We start from the raw sequence: 21,805 nt of genomic DNA on the forward strand, positions 1-21,805 counted from the left end.
TGTACCTTTCTTTTAACACTTTTCTCTTCTAAAATAACTTCATTATGTTCATTGAAATTGCCTGCATCACTGCTTAGGGATAAATCGTCCTGAAGAAGATTTTTTTTATTGCCCCACTAATCGTAGGAGTAATACTAGCTTTCTCTTTTACCTTTGTTTTCGCTGGTTTACTTATACGTCTCATATCATTGTCGTCCGATTCTGAGCTTTCACCACTTGGAGGCTCATAGATTTTATTAATATCCGAATTTTCATCTCCAAACAAATTATCATTTTCGTCCACTTCTTTCTTATAACGAATATATTATATCAAACCAGCTAAAAGAAGGACTTGAATCGTGTTTTATTATAATTTATGAAAATATTTTAATTCAAAAATAATGTTAAAAAATAAAAAATTTAGACATGACTTTAAATTATAATGTTTAATTTCAAATCGAGAGCTGTCATTCGTTTCTCGTAAAGTGTAGCACAAAACTGTATTGAGTTGTGGCGATGGTTGTGGCATACTAGAATAAATAAAACACACTGGAAAAATTAAAAATTTAATTTGAAATTAATACAAAATGAATAACTTTTACAGTGAACAAGTGTGGAATTTAAATATATGTATTATAATTCGAAACTGCTGAAATAATAGTATTTTGTCATATCTCCATTATTAAAAAATTCTTCAAACATTTTGGACATTAACTCAACCGTCTCTCTGGTTATTAAATTTATTAGATACCATTTTTTGTTGTTAATAATAAAAATAATATTTATCTGAACACATTTTTGAACGTTATTTTTTTTATTTAGATTTAGTGCAATTCCGTTATCTGTGATGGCAACAATGAATTGTTTCACGAACCATTGTCTCCAGTCTGAACCAGAGATATGTAAGAGAGGCTCTCTTATATATCTCTGGTCTGAATACTGGGGTTTACATTGGGAAAAAAAAGTGTACCGTTTTTATATGACGGGAAGTGTACAAGGGTACATAACACTATGTCCGGATGGTAAATGACGGTGGAAGTGGACTTGGTGTTTATTAAAAAGTTGGTAACTTGCCGTAAAATTGTCTCTGGACATAGTATGGTTTACCTATGTGTAGAGCCAGAAAAGTTATATTCAAAAGTGTAATAATCTAAATTTCGATAAAAATGGACATAGTGTCCTTTACCTCTGGGGTACACAACTATTATCATGCATAAGCATGGGAAGAGGGGCAAGGCTATTATGCCCAAAAACAAAGAAATTACATTAGTAAAAGTAAATTACAAAATTACAAAAAAAATTACAAAATTGCAATTTTTTGTTTAAAAGAAAAATAACATTTTAACTATAATATAAAACGGTCAAGTCTGTTTTTGAACGTGTTGGTAGAGGGAGTAGAGACAGTGTTATCATTAACCCTTGAGTAGTCGGGTGGGGCCTGTGAGACCAGCGACAATTTATTTCTATGCTTATTGTATGTCGGAGTGCGCTGCGTTAATCAGTCGTCAGTCAGTACCTTTCCGAGGAACCTTAAGCTAGCGGGGACAAATGAGCGGAATCCAATTTAACCTACGTAATATTTTTTCACCCATTTTTCACTAATTTATTAGCACCCTAATAATTTTTAAGCACCAAACCACTCTTAAGTGCAGCGATTCTGCTGGCTTAAGGTTTAAGCTAGCAGAATTCAATACTTATAAAATACAATACGTTTTGTATTTTGAGAAAGATTTCCGAAGTGGAAATTGAAACGACAATAAACGTGCTTTAACCTTTAATTGTGGCTTATTCCCATTTAAATAGTAATTACTTTAAAATGCCACAAGACAATAGCTTCAGAACAATACATTTTCTACATTTCGAAAATAAAACACCTACATATTACTTATTGTATAATAAAAAATAAATTAAATTTGGGCTATAAAATTGGTACCTACAAACTAAGTAAAACTAAAAGTTCCTAAATTTTCAATTTTTTGATTGAAATATATATACATATATATATATATATATATATATATATATATATATATATACACATATATCGCGATCATAATCCGGGTCATCTTGAAAATTTCAACTTTCTTAAATATTTTTGCCTCTGGTGCAGTAATAACCTTTTGGCTAATGTAATTTTTATTTGTCATCAATGTTTGTTTTGAAAAAAAAAATGGTTTTTTATTGTTTTTATTGAAAAAAACAGAAAACAAATCAAATTGTTGATAAAACAGACATATGAAAAAAAAATGGAAAATACAGAACGTGGTAAAAAATCAGTGAAATTTCAATGACCAATATCGTGTATTGCCTCCCCTTGCTCTAATAACCTCTTGCAGACGACGGGGCATACTCTCAATTTTTCTCCGGATTACATGTTGTGGTATGTTATTCCACTCTCTCACCTTCATATCCTTAAGCTGCTGTGCGTTGTTAGGAGAAGGTGTATGGGTTTGAGTACGTTTTTTCAAATCGTCCCAGAGATGTTCGATGGGATTCAGGTCCGGAGACCTAGCTGGCCAGGGTACCCTCGTAATTCCAACTTCGTCCAAGTATTACATACTGATCCTGGCAACGTGCGGTCGCACGTTGTCCTGCATAAAAACGTTGTTTTCTTCAAGCCCTGCCATGTTGGGCAGAATATGTTCTTCCAGAATCTTCGTAATGTACCTTCGTGCAGTTAGGGACCCATTTTCGATGAAGGGTAATTCTGTGTGGAAGTCGGAAGATATACCTCCCAAGCCATGACCGAGCCTCCACCAAATGGCATTCTTGGAGCAATGCAAGCTTATGAAAATCGTTCACCGGTTCTCCTCCAAACTCTTACAAGTCCATCGGATCCAGTTTGGCAGAAACTGGATTCATCTGAGAATAACACTTTGCTACAATCGTTAATTTTCCAATGCGCGTATTGTCGAGCAAAAGCTAGTCGTGCAACTCGAGGCACCCGGTGAAGTGGCGGTCCTCTAGCCATTACCCGAGAAGATAGTCAAGAAGAACGAAGTCTTCTTCTGACTGTTGCAACACTAAAATTGCGATTTCGTACTTCCTCTAGACGATTTTGATGCATAACCGCAGTTGAGGTCCGGTTTCGTAAAGCCTGAAACACAAGGACACGGTCATCTAGTGCCTTGGTCGTTCTTCTTCGTCCAGAGCCAGGTCGCTTGGTTAGCAAACTTGCCTCCTGAAAGCGTTGAAGCACTCGTTGAAACGTAGAAAGGCTTACGCCAACAGTTCTTGCGACTTTCCGTTGAGTGTGACCGTCTTCCACAAGTGCAACAATTTGTGCCGTTTCAACAACAGTCAAAGGCATTTTTGTCAAAAAATAAACACTAATAATGGCACTAATAAACACTAATGGTGGCAATAATAAACGTTTGTCCGTTGCATTTGAACAGAAAGTCGAAGTACAAACGAGACATTTAAAACAAGCGGAGTTACAGGTAGCGTTCATTTTGGGAAGTGTGCACTTTACCGCGAAATCAGCACTATTGGAATTCTTTGTTACAAAGGAAACCGCAACAATTCTCAGAAACATGCATTAATTTGTATTTGTGTTATTATTATTTACGATAAAGCTCGTTAAAAATGAAATATCGGTGATTTTCAAGGTGACACGGATTTTATGATCGCGAGTGTATCTTAGTTTCTTGGTATAAACTTAATCCTCATTTCGCAAGCAGGTCGTAGTACGATATCCCCTTTGTGCCGCATATCAGCTGGTTTGGTAATGGCTTCCATTCTAAAGCTTCTTAAAATTCCATAAAGTGCAGCTTTTATTTCCAGTTGTCCATATTTCTGCCCTGTAAAATAGCAAAGAAAGTATTAGTTAGTTTTCAATACCGTGGATATACATAAATTGTTGAATATTTTCCATCAGCTTTTTCACAAAATAATTTAAAAAACAAACTAATCAAAACTCTAGGAGGTTACACATTTTTCATCTTTTTTATTATATGTTAAAAAATATGAAGCCGATATTAAAAGATTATTGCATTTGGCGTTCCCCTGGAATCTAAAGATTTTCTGAAAAAAAAATTGATATACAGGACTTCATAGATAGACTACAAGATGTTAAAATGCAACAAGCTGTTCGATTACAGCACCACCAAACGCTAAATGGAGTACTAATCTCAGCCCAGGAGTATGAAGTTGCAAAAAGTATTTCCAGATCTCAAGATTCCTAAAAAAATGAGGAAGTCGCTACCATAGATAATTTTTAACTACTTATTTTTCTGCGAGATGTCAAGCATATTGCAAAATCTTCTACAAAAATCTCAAACTGAAAACAGAAGATGTTTTAATTACGGAAGAATACGACATTTGCAAAATAGTTTCAGAAGCCAATACCAGGCAAGAAAAGAAGAACCAAATACTGAGGTCAGAAAGTTGCCTAAATCTATTTCTAGAAGCCCTCACATAGTCCTACGAGAAATACTAGTAGAGATAGGTTTCTAATGAATCGATCTCTCACAACCCACCACAGACATGCAAACAATAGCAAGAGAAACGAATAAAAGTCGACACTAAGGAGCGGGTGTCAGCTATATCTAATAAAAGCCCCCAAATTCTCACTTGTACTGTAATAAAAATAAACAGAATTTACTACTTAAGAGGTCTATCTAATTAGCTTTCTTCGGTCCATCTTTGGACATAGGCCTCCCCAATCCTTTTCCATTCTTCTCTGTCTGTCGCTACAGTCATCCACCTAGAGCCCACGTGCTTCTTGATATCATGTGCTCATCTCATTTGGGGCATTCCTCTGCTTCTTTTATATTCCCACGGTCTCCAACTTATAAGAATTTTGTTCCATCGGTCTTCTTTTTGTCTTAGATTGTGTCCGGCAAATCTCCATTTCAATTTTGCAACTTCTTGTCTAACATCCCTCACTTTTGTTTTCTCTCTTATCCACTCGTTTCTCTACTTAAGAGGTAAGTTGGCAATAAAAAATTATTCTTCTTTCTCTTCTTCTTCTTTATAAACAACTCAGCTTATTCATTTTCGGATTAATACCTCTATGGAAGGTTGTCACTCCATCTCCTGCGCGGTCGTCCGATACTTCTTTTGCCGATTGGTGACTTATCTATTGCTATTTTGACGACACGGGTCTCCTCCATTCTGATAATGTGGTTATTCCATTATTTTTTTCTATTTTGTGTTCATTCATTTATACACCGAGAGGTGTGGGAAACAAATCGAATTCCAGCGGGCTGGAAAAGGGGTAACATTATTTAGCTTCCAAAAAAGGGCAACCTCATACTGTGCAAAAATTGGAGAGGAATATCCTTGTTTACCGCAATAAATAAAATCTTGACGACCATCATACTTAAAAGATTAACAGACAAGATTGAATTTTGAGCTGGTCAAGCAGACTTTAGACCAGAATTCTCCTGCATAGACCACATTAATATTGTGAGGGTAATAATGGAACAATCAGTTGAACGGAACACACTCCTATAAACGGTTTTTGTTGACTTGGAGTATGCCTTTGACAGCTTATCTCATGCTGCTTTATGAAAAATTTTAGAGCTAATGAACATCCCGCATAAAATAATTTCCATTATAAAGTCACTGTACACCGAGGCGAAATGTAGCGTGACACACAATGGAATCAACAGCGACGAATTTGACATACTTACTGGAGTCAGACAGGGATGCGTGCTTTCTCCATTTCTTTTTAACATGGCAGTAGATTATGTTCTCTCCAAACTAGACTCCAACACAAGGGGTATACAATGGACGTTAAACACACGCCTAAGCGATCTGGAACACGCCGACGATATCTGCCTGTTAGGACAAAGGTTCCAAGATGTGGCTGATCAATTGGAAGCACTTTCCACTGAAGCCAATAAAGTAGGTTTAAAAATTAATATTAGTAAAACCAAATCCATGAGGGTAAATGCAAGAAACAACACGCTATTTACTATAAACAACATGCAGATTGAAAATATGGAAAACTTTACGTATCTTGAAAGTGTCATAACAGAAAGCGGAGGTACAGAGAACGATATCCGTATGAGGATACGAAAAGCTCAACAAGAATTCAGCATGCTCAATCCTGTTTGGAGATCTGACGAGTATACTACAAGGACAAAGATCCGCATATTCCAGTCAAATGTCATGTCTGTTCTACTCTACGGATGTGAAATCTGGAGAGTGACAAAAACTCTTACAGATAAACTGCAAGTCTTTATTAATAAATGTCTATGACGAATTGTTGGTATTTTCTGACTTAACATCATCAGAAACGAAGATTTACTACACCTGCCCGCAAAAAAGTGTGGAGCATCAAATAAAGTCCAAAAAGTAAAGTTGTATTCATCACACACTCAGAAAAAATAATTTAAGTATTGCAAAGATTGCCCAAGAGTGGAATCCCCAAGAGAGAAGAAAAAGAGGTCACCCAGTACAAACTTGGAGAAACTCCATCATGGACGAGATAAGAGGTCAAGAAAGTCTTAGAATGAGGTGAAGGCCTTAGCACAAAACAGAATCCGATGGTGCGTTTTCACTGAAGCTCTATGCTCCACTTGGGAGTTCAAGAACCTTATATATTATATATTATTTATACAATGTACGTTACATTTTCTTCTAATGTCTTTACTTCAATTTCGATGTCTCAGCGTATTTCCTGTAATTGTGTGTAAATGTGCTTTTTGTATTTGATCTTCTTTGTCTTCACTTCTTATTTTGACTCACTTTTTTGTCCAGGTTTCCACAGCTATACAGTGTAATTCCCATGTATTTTATATCCATTACTTGTTCAATACTGATGCCATCAATTGATGCCATCAATATTTTACATCTGGTTGGTTCTTTGCTGACTACTATTGTTTTAGTTTTCTGAGATGAGATTATCATGTTAAATTCTTCTGTTCTTTTGTTAAATTTGTGGACCAGTCTTTGCAGACTATCTTCATCTTGGGCTATTAATATTGCTTCGTCTGCGTAACAGAGTATTTTTATTTCTTTGTTTCCAATTTATTAAGAGGACTAAATGAGTCCCCTTGTCTTATTCCGCTGCCTATTTCTATAGGTTCTGTAAGTTGTCCATCTATTCTGACTCCCATTTTGTTGTTTTGGTATATGTTTTCGATAGTTTTTATAGTATTAAGGAAAACGTCTCTATTACACAGAAGATGGATTACATATTTGAGTCTTACTCTATCAAACGCTTTCTTTAGGTCCATCAGACACAGAAATGCTGGTCTATTATACTCTAATGATTTTTCAGTAATTTGCTTTATAACGAACATTGCATCTGTACACGATCTTCCATTACAAAAACCCTGTTGTTTATCTGCTAAACTTATCCTCTTATTTATTAGTACTTGTAAAATTTTAGTTGTTAAGTTTTAGGATAGTATTTAACAAGTTTCTACCTCTGTAGTTTTCTGGCTGTTTTATCTCCTTTTTTGAATAGTAGAATTAGTCCTTCGTTCTCCATTCTTCCGGTATTTTTTTGTGTTGTATATATTTATTAATTAATGTTGTTAATTGTTCTCTCGTTGTTCTCTAGTGATGATTCTGTCATAAAAATTCACCTTTATTATTTATACCGGTGCAACCAGATACTTTATTCTAACCGAATTTCTGAGTAAAAAACTAAAACCCACTAAAACAAACTTATTTTTTTAAACAGCTTCAGGTTACACTATTCCAATTCATTGAGAGATAACGGTAACCATACAGATTGACAAAACACCTCTTTCTTGTAGCCGATTTTAAAGATGAATGCGTTCTTGAGATGGATGTTACGCAAAACAAATTTATCATAGATCTTAAAAAAAATTTGTTTATTTAAAAGTAAGTTGTCCTAAATATGGAATAATCGATACCTCATGAAGAGTTACAGTGTGCGAGAATACAGAAATTCCTTCTGAAAGTATCGTGGTGCCGAGACTGAGTCAAAAACCTAAATGTCTACATTTTGGCATTGTCGAAAGCGAGGAACTCGGCACTGACGGAATTTTGAGAGCCAAGTGCCTCGTTTATGTAGATGAGATAATTCCAGTAAGGGTTGCTAATTTTTCTAAAATGCCTTTTAAACTGAAGAAATAATAACAAATAGCATTCTGTAAGCCGATAGAAAAAATTATAAAAGTGCGAAAAATAGTTAACAAAGAATACAGCTGAATACAGCAGAATATGTTGATCACTTAACTACTGAAGAATTAGACAAAATTAATGACGACTACGACATTTTTGAATCTGAGAAATCTTTAGGGCGTACTAATTTAGTTCAACATAAAATTTATGTAGAGAGATTATCATTTACTATACAAAAAGAAGTTGAAACCATAATACAAGACATGATAAATGCCGATATCATCGTCGAAATGCCTGCTTATTATACATAACGCTATCTATAGTCTTAATAAATTATTGTTTACAAACCTAGACAGTTCCTGCTTCCAGTACTAAAAGGTATATAGGAATACGGATGCCTTTTTAAAACATTTTCCAGTAAAAATCTATCCGCATCAAAATTTTCGGGATTCTCCCAAAATTCTGGTCGACGATGCAAATCATAAATATTTATACGTATGTTGCATCCCTTTGGTATAGTATATCCAGAAGTGGTTGTTATATCTTCCCCAGCCACTCTGGAAATAGACGGAATACTGGGAAATATTCTTAAACATTCTTTTATGCACCTGTCCATATATCGCAGCTGTGCCAATTGGTAGTAATTGGGTTCATCAGTGTTTCCAGTCACAGTTACTATTTCTTCGTAAATTTGTTCCTGAAATATATGTATGGTTAGACCTTAGATATAGATATTTAGTTTAAAACACACTTTTACACAATAAAAACATTAAGATTATACTTAAACTATTAAAATATATAATTCTATAATGAGAAAATGGAGGAAGATATTGTAATTGAGGCGATAATAATTGAAGGAATAATCCTTCAATGTCCTAACCAGCCCGTCTCAGAGCATCTTTCCCAGTCTATAGATACAGTTTTTTGCGTGGCAGTGAAGGTCCAGTTTCCGACCCCAGAAATCATCTAAAGTAACTTAAGTGCAATCGAGAAAAGAAGAGCCCTTTTCTTTCATCCAGTAGGAGGTGCCCTCGAAGCGGCGTCCAGTTTAAATAGCTAGAGATCCTTCTTGTTGTTTTGTTACCCATTTGTCTAGGAGATTCATGTAAGTACCCATTTGTTTCATTTTTTTGTAGTTCCCCTCTATGACCCCATTGCTTCATTCACTTATCGACGACTCCAGCTCCCCAAATAAACCCTGAGTGCCGTTCGCATAAGTATCGTTTATTTTGCTTGCCCTATCTTCACCCCCAGTAACTTCTGTCCCAATTTTCAACCCCTTATAGCAATACCCTATGTGGTAGACAAAATATTTCGTTACAATACAAAGGCTTAAAATAATGATCAAGGTCTTTGTACAAAAAGAAATCTTTTATTTTATTTACACTACATTATATTTAATATAATTTTATACTAAAATTCCTCACCATCTGAGTCATTAGCACTACTCTCACGTTCTCGTACTCTCAAGTTTCTACTTTCTTCTCTGAACAAGTCTCTCATGTTTTTTATTTTAAACTGATTAATAGAAACCGGAGGCAAAGACTAAAGTCAAGGGGCAACGTTTTTGCATATTTAATAGGGGTATACATTTCAAAATAGGTTTCAGAAGCAGCCAGTGTCTCACAAGGTTTATACTTCAGCACGCGATACTGTTGTATTTTAAACTCACAATCTTTATTCACAAGCTTCTTCAAAAAATAAGGAAGAACTGTACCCAAGTCATATATTATAGAGGAGTCATGTTTGAGGCAGAAAGGAGAATGAGTTTATCTCCGCTGTTCGATTTTTTCTAGGTAGACTTTGGGTTCCTCGACATCTTGAACATTTTTTAAGGTCTGTCTTATAACCCCAAAATTTGTGTCGCACTGATTCAAGGAGTGTCCACAAACAGGATAAATATGTGTCACTTCGACTCTGTATAGTTTTGATATCCAAAAACAAAACCGTAACAAAGTCTGATTTTTATTTTGGCATCCAGCTGCATTTAATAGAAGAACAATATGCTTGGTATAAGAATAATCTGCTAATTTATTGTGAATACAACCAAAGATGAATAAAGCAACACTACTTGCTCCTTTACATTGACATTCTATGAAGAAATATACATATGATGATCCATCATTATCCACGTGTATATTGAATACGTACATCCATACAAGTCTTTTATAGGTTTTGGTATGTTGAGTTTTGGCAACGCCAGATTTTGTGCGTAATCAAATTGTGCCAGAACAAGAATGCCACTATCATCTGTTGCCTTTCTCAAGTAATCATTTTCTAGCTTGGAAAATCCCTCAAGTCTCTTTTTATGGAGATTTTAATCAACAAGTATTCATCATTCCGTTTTTTTTAGTTTGATTTCACACTCATGACAATAATCACATGTGTCAGTCTTTGGTTTTTTGAACGTAAAATTAGTTTCTCTGAAAAACTTAAATATGGTCTTGCTCTTACCTTATTGGTAAAATTATTACCAGTAGTGTCTTTAAACAACTTTTGCAACTCTGCCGTCCTAACATGAAAGGTCCTATCTGCAAAATTTAGGTTTTGAGAAAATCCAGTTTTTGTTTCTTTTCATTGTATAACGCTTGGTAATTTAAGAAACTTTTTATGTTTTATTTTATATATTATGTCGGAGAATAGAATTTAGTTGCTGGTCATAATTTTGATTTATTCTTTCCAGGTTAGTCGATTTTTGATTATATTGTCACTTAGGACAATTTAACTTAGTGTATTTTACGTGTATTAAACTTAGTACGTTTTTTTGCATTACTTACTGAAATTGTCCTAAATGAAACTGAAATTCCAATGAACTGAACACTTTTAATTTTATTATAATAAGTTTTACACTTAATATACAATTTACATCGTAATATATGTAACATAAATTATATGTATCGACAAAAATAATAAAATAATACAAATAATCATTTTCTTCCTTAAAAGCATGTTTGTTAACCGGCAAATCTTCTCAAAATTATATCTCAAATTATATCTAAATTATCTTTTCAAAATACGATTTTGAGGAATGTGCGCTTTTAATTTGGATAGAAGATCTTTTTCTATCTAAAGTTACACCGCGACATGTATTACGAATCTGGGTACTCGTTAGTCTACCCTTAACGTATCTCATTATAAAAATATCTTTTAAATCAATAAAATTGTTTTCAAATTCTGTTTTGTAATAATTTCTTCTTTTAAAATGAAGACAAAATATATCTTTTAAGTAAACGCTAGAAATCAGCTTGTGTAACTTATATTTGGAGGTACAGTCAGTGAAGTTAAAAAGTAGCATTTTTATTAAATTATTAAATTATTTAAATTCATTAAAATAGCATTTTAATGAATTGGCTTGTTTTACCGTTTCGAAAAAATCGTCAAAATCGTATACTTTTTTTTCTTTTGGGGGCAAGCTCAACTTGGCGATGAAATGAATCTGCTGCCATAAAAGTATGACCTGGCTCAAAAAATTTGATTATTATATTTTCTACAGCAATGATTCTATCATTGTCTTTTTCATAGCCAAATGTCGCCAAAAGAAATATCTTTTCACGCTTTTCATTGTACAAATACACACCTCTTTGGCTTTCTTTGATGTTAGATAGTATTTGTAGGAATACACGCTTTGTCTTTTTGCCTAGTATACGAAATTTTTTCAGCGCAATTGAATTTGAATTTACGTGACTTTTTAACTTTATAAGCTCTTATGTAACTCTCTCTTTTTCGTTTCTTTCTTTCGACAAATGGCTCTTCAATTTGTTTTCTTTTTCTTATTTTCCCAGTTTTTGTATACAGTTTACTCTTAGCTTTATCAACTGTGTTGTTTATAATTATTGTGAGCTGTAAAATGAATATCTCAAATTAAATCCTGAACGAAGTTAAATTCGTTTTCTTCTGGTTATATAATATATCGGATATTTATTGGACGGCTCAGGTATATAATCTGGAGCATTCTCTATTTTGGCTAAATACCATAAGTTTACATCTATCAATGTTCCGGCTAAGTAACGCTACATTGCTACTACCAATGAATATAGACGCATATGCGTCTATTTTTTTGCTACTACTACAAACACTAATTACAATCAGTTATTGCTTATACATAAGGTAACATTATTAAACTTACCCTTCATCCACTTCTCATAATATATTTACTTAAAATACAAAAAACATGAGCGTACACCCAATGTGTGATAATAACAAATACCTTTTATAATTAATTATTTCAAGTTATGTTACAAACATGCTTTTGTCGTACTACGCAAAATTGTCCTAACTGATGCCGTTCAGTGTAAAATGCTACCTTAAACAGTCTTAACTGCATTTCTAAAGTAAAAACGGACAATTTTTCTTAGCATATGTGAGATAGGACAATTTATGTTAGTAAACATTGCTTTTTAGTCAGTTAGGACAAACCATTTAGGTATATAATAAGGCACTTAAGACGCTTATAGGACAATTTTATTTTGTACATACATAGATAATATGTTTACGCATGCCATGAGCCAATAAAGTCATTTTACCAAATTTTGCAGATAGGACCTTTCATGTTAGGACGGCAGAACTGCTCAAAAATGTTCTTAATCGTTAGGTCTAGGTTGTCGAAGTACAATCTGTGTGTTTTTCCAGGTGTGTAATGACTTTATGTGAAATAGATTTTAAATGTTCTAAATCCATAAAAAAACACCATCTGAAATTTCACCATCACAATCTGATGTTTTTCATCAAGTGAAGTTTCCTCAACAATTTTTTTTCTGTAATACTCTTACAGAATATTACTTCACTCATACTTGATATAAGTCAACAAAAAAGGAAGGGCATATGGACACATCACAACCATAAGTTTTAAGCTTGTATTTCCAGTGATACTGTTTGCTAATTTTCGGATTTTCTTTTTTTCTATACCTTTCTGGAGGCTCCCCTAATGCCAATGTCATACAACCTGCTAGAAGAGTGTCTTCTTCTTTTTTGAACCATTATCATAAAAAGAGTCAAATAAACGCTTTTGATCTTGCGAAGTCATTTTTACAAAACATTTTACTACACAACACTTACGGACAACAGAAAATATCTTACTCTGTACAGTTTTCCCGTAAATTATGACACATACTCCTGTCCACTCTGTCTCTTAGATTTTGCCACGTTTTCTTTCTAATGGTCTTTCTGAACCATTTTCTTTTTGGCACCTTTTGACACCGCGTTATCTAAAAAAGCTTTACAAATAGCCATTGCCTTAAAATACACTTAAACTAATAGTTTAAAGTATAACATAACCTCCATTACATTGTCAGAAATTCACCAAAACACAAATCTTTCTGATCTGTGCCAACACTTCACTAAAAAAAGTGTTGTACCAATGCAAAAAATCGTAATATCGTAGAAAAAATTGGGAGATTGGCAGAGAAAAACATAAAGAGTTCAATTCTGTGTTCTCCGGAAGAAGGGCCCATAGGCCTATAGGCCCTTATTCTAGCCACCGCCTTAATTGTTATCCAGAACAAAGTGGAAGGTTTTTGGCTTTCTTTGATTGGCTTTCTTGAAAACAAGAATTTGATTTAATTTGTGTCCAGGTTTCTTGAACTCCATCTCTCTCTATGACATATATGTTTCTGGTTCTTTCTTTTTGTTTTTTTTTAAATATATACCTTGTTGAATTATCATCTTGTTATATGTTATGAAAAATATAAATGTAAGAGAGACATACCTGCACTAAAGGTTCATTAGCTAACAGCAACAAAGCATGGCAAAGTGCAGTACCAGTGGTATCATGCCCCTAAAAAAATGATAAATTTCTTTCTAAATATCTATTTTCTAATCTATTATATCTAAATTTCTAAATATATTAATCTAAATATATTAAATATAAATACAACGAACGTTTTATTAAAGTGACGGTTCTCCTAAGAGGAACACAAATAACAATTCTGGGGGTATATGCCGTAAATGATGACTACTCAGTGCAAGAAAAGGAAGCTTTTGAAGAAGACTTTAGAAAAATCCTGAACGAAATTCCTAACAGCCATGAGATTATATGCGGAGGAGACCTGAATGCCAGAGTAGGAAAACAAGTTCAAAGTAAAGTGGTAGGCATGCATGGAGAAGAAACTGTTAACAACAACGGAGAAAGACTCATAAATATATGCCAACAATATGAGTTAAAGATTTTGAATGGTTTTTTCGCCCACAAGAACATACATAAATACACCTGGTATCAGCACACAAGAGGTCTAAAATCGATAATAGATTATTTCATAACAAGACAACAAACTAAGTTAACAGGACGTAAAGGTGAATAGAGGAGCAGAGTGCGGCTCGGACCACTGCCTGATAATAGGAAAAATATATACACCATTCGTAGACAGGAACCACACAGACATCAACAAAGAACACAGAGAAAAAATAGAGAGAACTACGTACACCTTAGATAATCTAGATAACGAGAGCACACAGTTACTTTACTCCTGGAGACTAACACAAAAACTACAGGAATCACACAGATCAACGACGGATGAATACGAACATATAAAAAACTGCATTAAAGACGCAGCGCTAGAAGCCTTAGGGCCACAGGTACGAAGAGTAGATAAACCATATTGGTGGGATAAAGAAGTGGAAGAAAAGATAAAAAGAAAGAAGGAAGTATATCTACAGTTATTACAACAGGGAGACGAACATACAAAACAACAATATAAAAACTTGAATAAAGAAGTCAAACGAGAAGTGGTTAAAAAGAAAAATAGTACATGGGAACAAAAATGCCAATACCTAGACAACCATATAGGAGGGACAAAGAGCTCTGAAGCCTGGAGAACTATAAAAACGATGAGAACAACGACAAAAAACCAAGTCATAATAAATAGAATACCAGAGAACACATGGGTAGAGCATTTTGAGAACTTATTAACAGAGAGAAGAGAAAGGTTTAAACAGACAAATGAACAAGTGGAAGTAGAAGGAAGAATCGAAATATCAATAGAACAAGTGAATGAAGCAGTTAAGGGAATGAAATTAAAAAAATCTCCAGGCCCAGGCGGAATACATCCAGAGTTGATTAGGTATGGATCATCAAAACTGTTTGAGATGATCCGAAAATTATTCGAAAGATGCTTAAACGGAGAAGAAGTTCCAGAAGAATGGAGACAAACGTATATCTCTCCAATACACAAAAAAGGCACAAAGATGGATCCTAAAAACTATAGAGGGATCGCAGTGATTGCTACTATAGGCCGACTATACTCAAAAGTACTACGAAACCTGATAGAAAATGATATCAAAGACAAACAACCCGAAGAACAAGCGGGATTTAGGGCCGGACGCTCCACTATAGATAATATCTTCACATTAAAAATTGCAATGGAAAAACGAGTGCAGAGAAATAGAGAAACTCATATAGCTTTAATAGATTTGGAAAAAGCATATGACAGTGTACCGATCTCCCAACTATGGATAGAAATGGGTAACTTGAAAATAAACCCAATTCTTATTAACGCCACTCAAAAATATTACGAACAAAACTTTGCAAGAATTAAAATGGGACAAGAAATCACCTCTCCTTTTCAAACAACAAAAGGACTAAGACAAGGCTGCTGTCTGTCACCCACCTTATTTAAAATCTATTTGGACAGATCCTTAGTGAAATGGGTAAAAAAATGTAGAAACATGGGAATAACGGTGGAAGAAAACAAGCTATATACACTTTTCTTTGCGGATGACCAGGTAGTAATTGCCGAAGACAGCTACGATCTTAGCTATATGGTAAGAAAACTGCAAGAAGAATATGAGGTGGCAGGTCTAAACATGAATATGACAAAATGTGAATATCTCTCAGTGGGAACAGATGAAATATGTGACCTAGTCTTGGAAGACGACAAAATCAAAGGCGTGCAATCCTGCAAATATTTGGGGGTCATTTTCAACAAGAAGGGAAATAGCGCAGATGAAATCAGGAAAAGAATAAACAAGGGCAGAGCAGCGACCCGTGCCTTAAACTCTCTTCTCTTGCAAAAAACAATTCGACGAGAAACCAAAAAACACATTTACGGTAGTATAGTCCAAAGTATTACACTTTACGGTTCGGAAGTATGGGACGTCACCAAAGCTAATAGAAACAAACTTTTGACGACAGAAATGGATTATCTGAGACGAAGCTGCGGTAGATCGAAACTGGAGAGAGTTAGAAACGAACAAATAAGAAACGAAATGAAAATGGAGAGAAATATCAATGATGACATAGAAAGAAAACAATTAATCTGGTTCGGACATGTTAAAAGAATGCCAGAATACAGATGGCCTAGGAGAGTACTGGAATGGATCCCTCCTGAAAGAAGAAAGAGAGGACGACCACGGAGAAGTTGGCGCAACGATATTGATGAAGCAATGGCGGCAAGAGACTTAGAAGAGGCAACTGCATATGACAGAAAAAGATGGAAATTGGGGGCGGAGAAGCGGCGACAGCCGTAATAAATCCGTTATTATATATATATATATATATATATATATATATATATATATATATATATATTAAATATAAATATCTTTATTAAAAACTGTAGCCTCATACATTAACAACTATTTTAAAATATTCACAAAAAAGAACGACATATAAATTGACATGCTATTCGAATCGGGTAAAGAGGTTCTTAAACTTTTTTCTTGTGTCATGTTTAAGAAATTATGTTATATAGGACTAAATCACAATTGATAGTAATGAGAATTACATTTTACATTTGTAAATTATTCGTTGGGTCTGTTTTTAATTTTACTCGACAGATTAAATGCAGTTATCTAGATATCTTTAATTAAGTTTACTTATTTGTTTGATTATTATTACTGTTGCACAGTGGGCCAACTCGTTTTAAAACCCGGACATAGACCGAAAATGAATATACAGGGTGGTCCTTAAGTAATTGTACAAACGAAAACCGTAAATTCTACACTTTAAAATATTACGATTTAAGCCAAATTGCTTTAATAAAATGTTGATATTAAGAAAGATACAGGGTGTTAAAGTGCAAATTTAAATTTCTATTTTTCGCTATAACTTTTATGTTTGTAAAGATTTATGCATAAAAATTTACAACTGGGTACTTTTAAATATGAGAAATTATAATTTGATACACACTTTGATGTAACTGATAGAGGGCGCCACATATGCCACATATGTGGCATAAATTTGCACTTTACTTTTTTGCTGTTTGAGTTACCTGTATTTTTGATAAAAAATATTAAAGATACATTATTTAAACAAAAAAAAGGTATACTTCTTACTAACTTCAAAACTTAACAGTTTTCGTGATAATCGCATTTTACAAATCAGCTGCATAATTCTGATTTAAGGCAATTACTCCAAGCAACGAAGGAAAAATAGACAAAAACATTAATAAATCTAAATTTTGGTATAAAATACCTTTTACTAAAGTCAATAGTTAACGAAATAATAAATAAAATAAATATATCAGCAGGATAATTAAGAATAAGATTTTACAAAAACAGAATAATAGGGATTTTACATCAAACATTTTACGTTTTATGTTAAATTAAAGTCATAATCAAAACATTTTGTTTACAAACCAAATTAAGAAATAGTTAAACTAAACATAACTTTTTGTCAACGTAAGTGTTTGATATGTCTACACCATTTTCTTTAATTCATTTGTCAATATATTACATAAAAGATCGTCACATGTTAAATAGCATCATTGGTTCTAAAGAAATTGCTGCAGTATTTATTTCTTCTTATAGTTGGTTGCGAATTTTTATGGGATTCTTATAGACACGTTGTTTTAATACACCAAAATCAAGCGGATTAAATTCTGGGATACGTGGTGGCTATAATGTATAATGGATGAATATATTCTTTTGGATACATATCCAAACCTTATGGTATATTAGGGAACTACATCTTATTTGTGGCAGAGGTTAAACTGTGATGTATTTGATTCATTGGTTACTTATATAAACACGGAATAACCTCTAGATGTCATTACTTATTTATATGATTACGTTACAGATTACGAGTAACTATAATTACATCTCGAACAAATTATCTATTATGATTAACTAACTAACTAATATTATGCTAAACTAAATTACCTGTGTGTTTACTATATTTATAACAATATCGGTTATTAGGCCAACGATGATGTTTTTGTAAAAATGATGAGTCTTTAAGGTTAGATTGGTAGCAAAAGTATTATGAAACAAGACACATATGTGTTATTCAATACCTGGGCTTTAGTTTCTAATTGTGCTAATAAAAATGGTTAAATAATTTACGTAATGAATGATAAGTATTCTTTTGGGATTTTTTATAAATTAAATAATTATGTATTATAATTATAAATAATTGCATCAATATCTCACCACATTGCAAAGAATATGACTGCCACGATAAATCCAATGTTCAATTAAACAGTTATATTTAAGTATGTTCTCACTGCCTTCACTCTAGAATGTGGTGGTGTACCATCTTACATAAACCACATATTTTGGGTTTTCAGCATTTTACAATAGGGAAAAAGTAATACAACTCCAGTAGGTATAGAAACTTAAGAAGCGATATAAAAGGGAAATTGTAAACATGATGACGGCCAACGTCTGAATGTGGACACGCCACCTAAAGAAGAAGATGAAGAATATTTTCATAAGACATTTAGCAGCCATAACAAAAATTTTGTAATGTTACATTATCATCTTTGAGTTATTGTAATAAGAATAAACTGTGAATTATGCTTATCTACAGGTATTCAGTGCTTCACCGCACAAATATTACAACTTAGAATTATTATGCAGCTGACTTATAAAATGCGAATATCTCGAAAACGGTTAAATTTTAAGGTTATCAACAAGTATACGTTTTCCTTGTGAAAATAATGTATCTTTAATATTTTTTAACACAATTAGAGCTAACTTTAAGAGCAAAAAAGTTAAGCGCAAATCTATGCCACACATGTGGCATATGTGGCGCCCTCTATCAGATACAGTAAAGTTTGTATAAAATTATAATTATTCCTTTTTTAAAGCATCCAATTTTAAATTTTTGTCCAAAAATATTTACAAACGCAAAAGTTATAGCGAAAAATAGAATTTTAAATTTCCACTTTAACACCCTGTATCTTTCTTAATATCAACATTTTATTAAAGCAAGTTGGCTTAAATCGTAATATTTTAAAGTGTAGAATTTACGGTTTTCGTTTGTACAATTACTTAAGGACCACCCTGTAGAAACGAATTACGAATTTTATATTTAAAATGCAAAATTCAAAATGCAGGATCCAATATGGCTGATTAAAAATTTAACATATTCGTGCGAGATTTTGGATATAAGGTATTTTAATGTCACTGATTACGAATTAGATGCCGAAATCGCAAAATTCAAAATGGCGCATAAAATATAGATCACTCAAATACTCAAATTTACCAGATTTATGTAAAATTTTGGATATAATGTGTTTTGACATCACTGATTACGAATTAGAGGTCGGAATTGCAAATTCAACATGGCGGATTAAAAAGCAAACATTTATCGAGTTCGTTGGATATACGGTATTAAAAAGTAACTCATTAACCCTTTCTTTACCAGCGACGTTTTTAATACCATGCCGTTTGTATACGGTATCAAATTTTTTTTACACCCCTGCCAGCCCCATTGCCGCATTTATCCGGCATCGTTACAGTGCCATCAGCCCCAATCCCGTATTGGTACGTTCGAACATGCATTGTGATGAACCCACTGCTGTATTGATACGGCAGCTTCTGATACACGGCGTTTCCTGCCAGGAAAATAGATTGTTTTCTTTCCTTTCTAAATCCAGGTATCGTTAATTAAATTATACATGAAACAAATAATTTTGCTGCAGCGGAAGTTTGCACAAATAAAAAGATTGCTTGGTCGCCACTTACAGAAAATAAATTTTTTACATTTATCGCTGTGTTATTGCTCGCAGCACGCCATAGAAAAGCCAAACTTACAGAAAATTTGTCCACAAACCATTTGTTATATACACCCATATTTTCTAGTGTAATGTCCCGGAATCGCTTTCAGTCTATACTGAGAATGTTACACTTCGCTGAAAATACTGATCAACCTCAAGCGGATTCTTATTACAAGGTGTGAGGCGTTTTTTTGCAGGTAAAAAACTCATTTGTTAATAATTTTACGCCATTCCAAAATCTGGTAATCGACGAAAGTTTGGTTCTATTCAAAGGACGGCTACAGTTTAAACAGTTTATAAGAACCAAACGCTATCGATTTGGAATAAAATTGTTTCTTTTGTGTGACTGTGAAACGGGTTATGTGTTAGAATTTATCGTTTATGTAGGTAAAAACACCGAAATAAATCATTATGAGGCTATCGGCCTCTCAGGATCTGTGGTTGCCACTCTTATGAAACCATACTTGGACAAAGGTCACTCGCTCTTTACTGATAACTGGTACACGTCTCCTAGTTTGTCAAGTTACCTATTTTACCACAAAACTAACTCTTGCGAAACAGTCAGGGCCAACAGAAAACACTTGCTTAATTTAGCAGAAAAACTTCAAAAAGGTGCAACTTCCTTAATGTCGAGTTGCAATATGTTGGCACTAAAATAGAAGGATCGAAGACTGGTCACTATGCTTACTACCATGCACCAAGACAAAATGGTAGAATTACCTAAAAAAAACAGAAAGACAAACAAATTCATTAAAAAACCAGCTTGTGTAATAGATTACAATATGAATATGGGAGCAGTGGACAGGACTGACATGTTACTAAGTTCCACAGAAAGCGTCAGGAAAACTGTCAAATGGTATAAAAAGCTCTTGTTTCACATATTGGACCTTTCTATTCTAAATGCACATGCAATATACCTTACACAACACCCAGAAAAAACACCATTGGCCCAGTTTCACTTGAATTCTATTCGTCGGCTTCTAGACAGGTACGTGGATCTAATCTTGAAATTATCTTGTTACAATGAGATGTTATTTTTAGGTATCATTTACCAAAACATACAACTGTAGTGCCTGTGGCACGAACAAAGTTCGTAGATGCATTGTTTGCTCAACAACAAAGACTCAAGCAAAGAAGCGGCGCGAATCAAGGTACATGTGTCGGGAATGTGACGTGGATCTCTGTGCACATCCTTGCTTTGGCATTTACCATACCCAGAAACAATTCTAATGACTACTTTCGTATTCATTTCATATTTAGTTTATAGTTAGTTATTAAAAATACTTTCGTTTTATATTTTTTTGAACAATAAAGAGCATTTTCCTAGTTTTTATTTGCATTTAATGAGCAACCGTATATATACCTCTCTGGTACTGCTAGCACTTCAAAAACCTTGGAAACGGTGGCACTGCGTCGCTGATCAGGTCTGGTAAAGAGAGGGTTAAGCAAAAAAGTTTTTCATTGCCGTATTCGAAATTTTTATTACATATAAATACACCGATTTATAATCGCTACCGGATTGTAAATTTAAAGGTAGCTGAAAGAGCTTTGAAATACCTTTCATTTCATACACCGATTTATAATCGCTACCGGGTTGTAAATTTAAAGGTAGCTAAAAGAGCTTTGAAATATCTTTCATTTCTGCTGGTACGTTTTCTCTTTTGAAAGTTACATGTACTGGAAGCTCGATATCAGTAGTAGTATTACCGTTATTTATAGTGTCTGTTCTTTGCTTTTTACTGGTTTATGAGTCTCCTTAAAAGCCCTTTAGTATTTGGCTCCTCGTTCTGGAAAACTTAATGTGATCACTATAGGGGCACCGTTCACACAAAAGTTTATTTGCGTGG

The 21,805-nt window shown here is 33.7% G+C and overlaps 1 protein-coding gene across 1 annotated transcript in view; it reads right to left on the bottom strand.

Annotated features, from left to right (window-relative positions):
- Positions 1-588: 588 nt before the first annotated feature.
- LOC140436506 (cytochrome P450 4C1-like) overlaps positions 589-21,805 on the bottom strand; it is a 49,969-nt gene continuing 28,752 nt past the window's right edge. The window contains exons 6-8 of the mRNA XM_072525380.1: positions 13,730-13,798; positions 8,374-8,722; positions 589-3,779 (exon numbers count right to left, since the gene is read on the bottom strand). Coding sequence (XP_072381481.1) covers positions 3,619-3,779; positions 8,374-8,722; positions 13,730-13,798 — 579 coding nt within the window. The 3' untranslated portion in view covers positions 589-3,618. The remainder of the gene's footprint in view (positions 3,780-8,373; positions 8,723-13,729; positions 13,799-21,805) is intronic.

The sequence above is a fragment of the Diabrotica undecimpunctata genome, chromosome 3 (genome assembly GCF_040954645.1).
Source record: "Diabrotica undecimpunctata isolate CICGRU chromosome 3, icDiaUnde3, whole genome shotgun sequence".
NCBI lineage: Eukaryota > Metazoa > Arthropoda > Insecta > Coleoptera > Chrysomelidae > Diabrotica > Diabrotica undecimpunctata.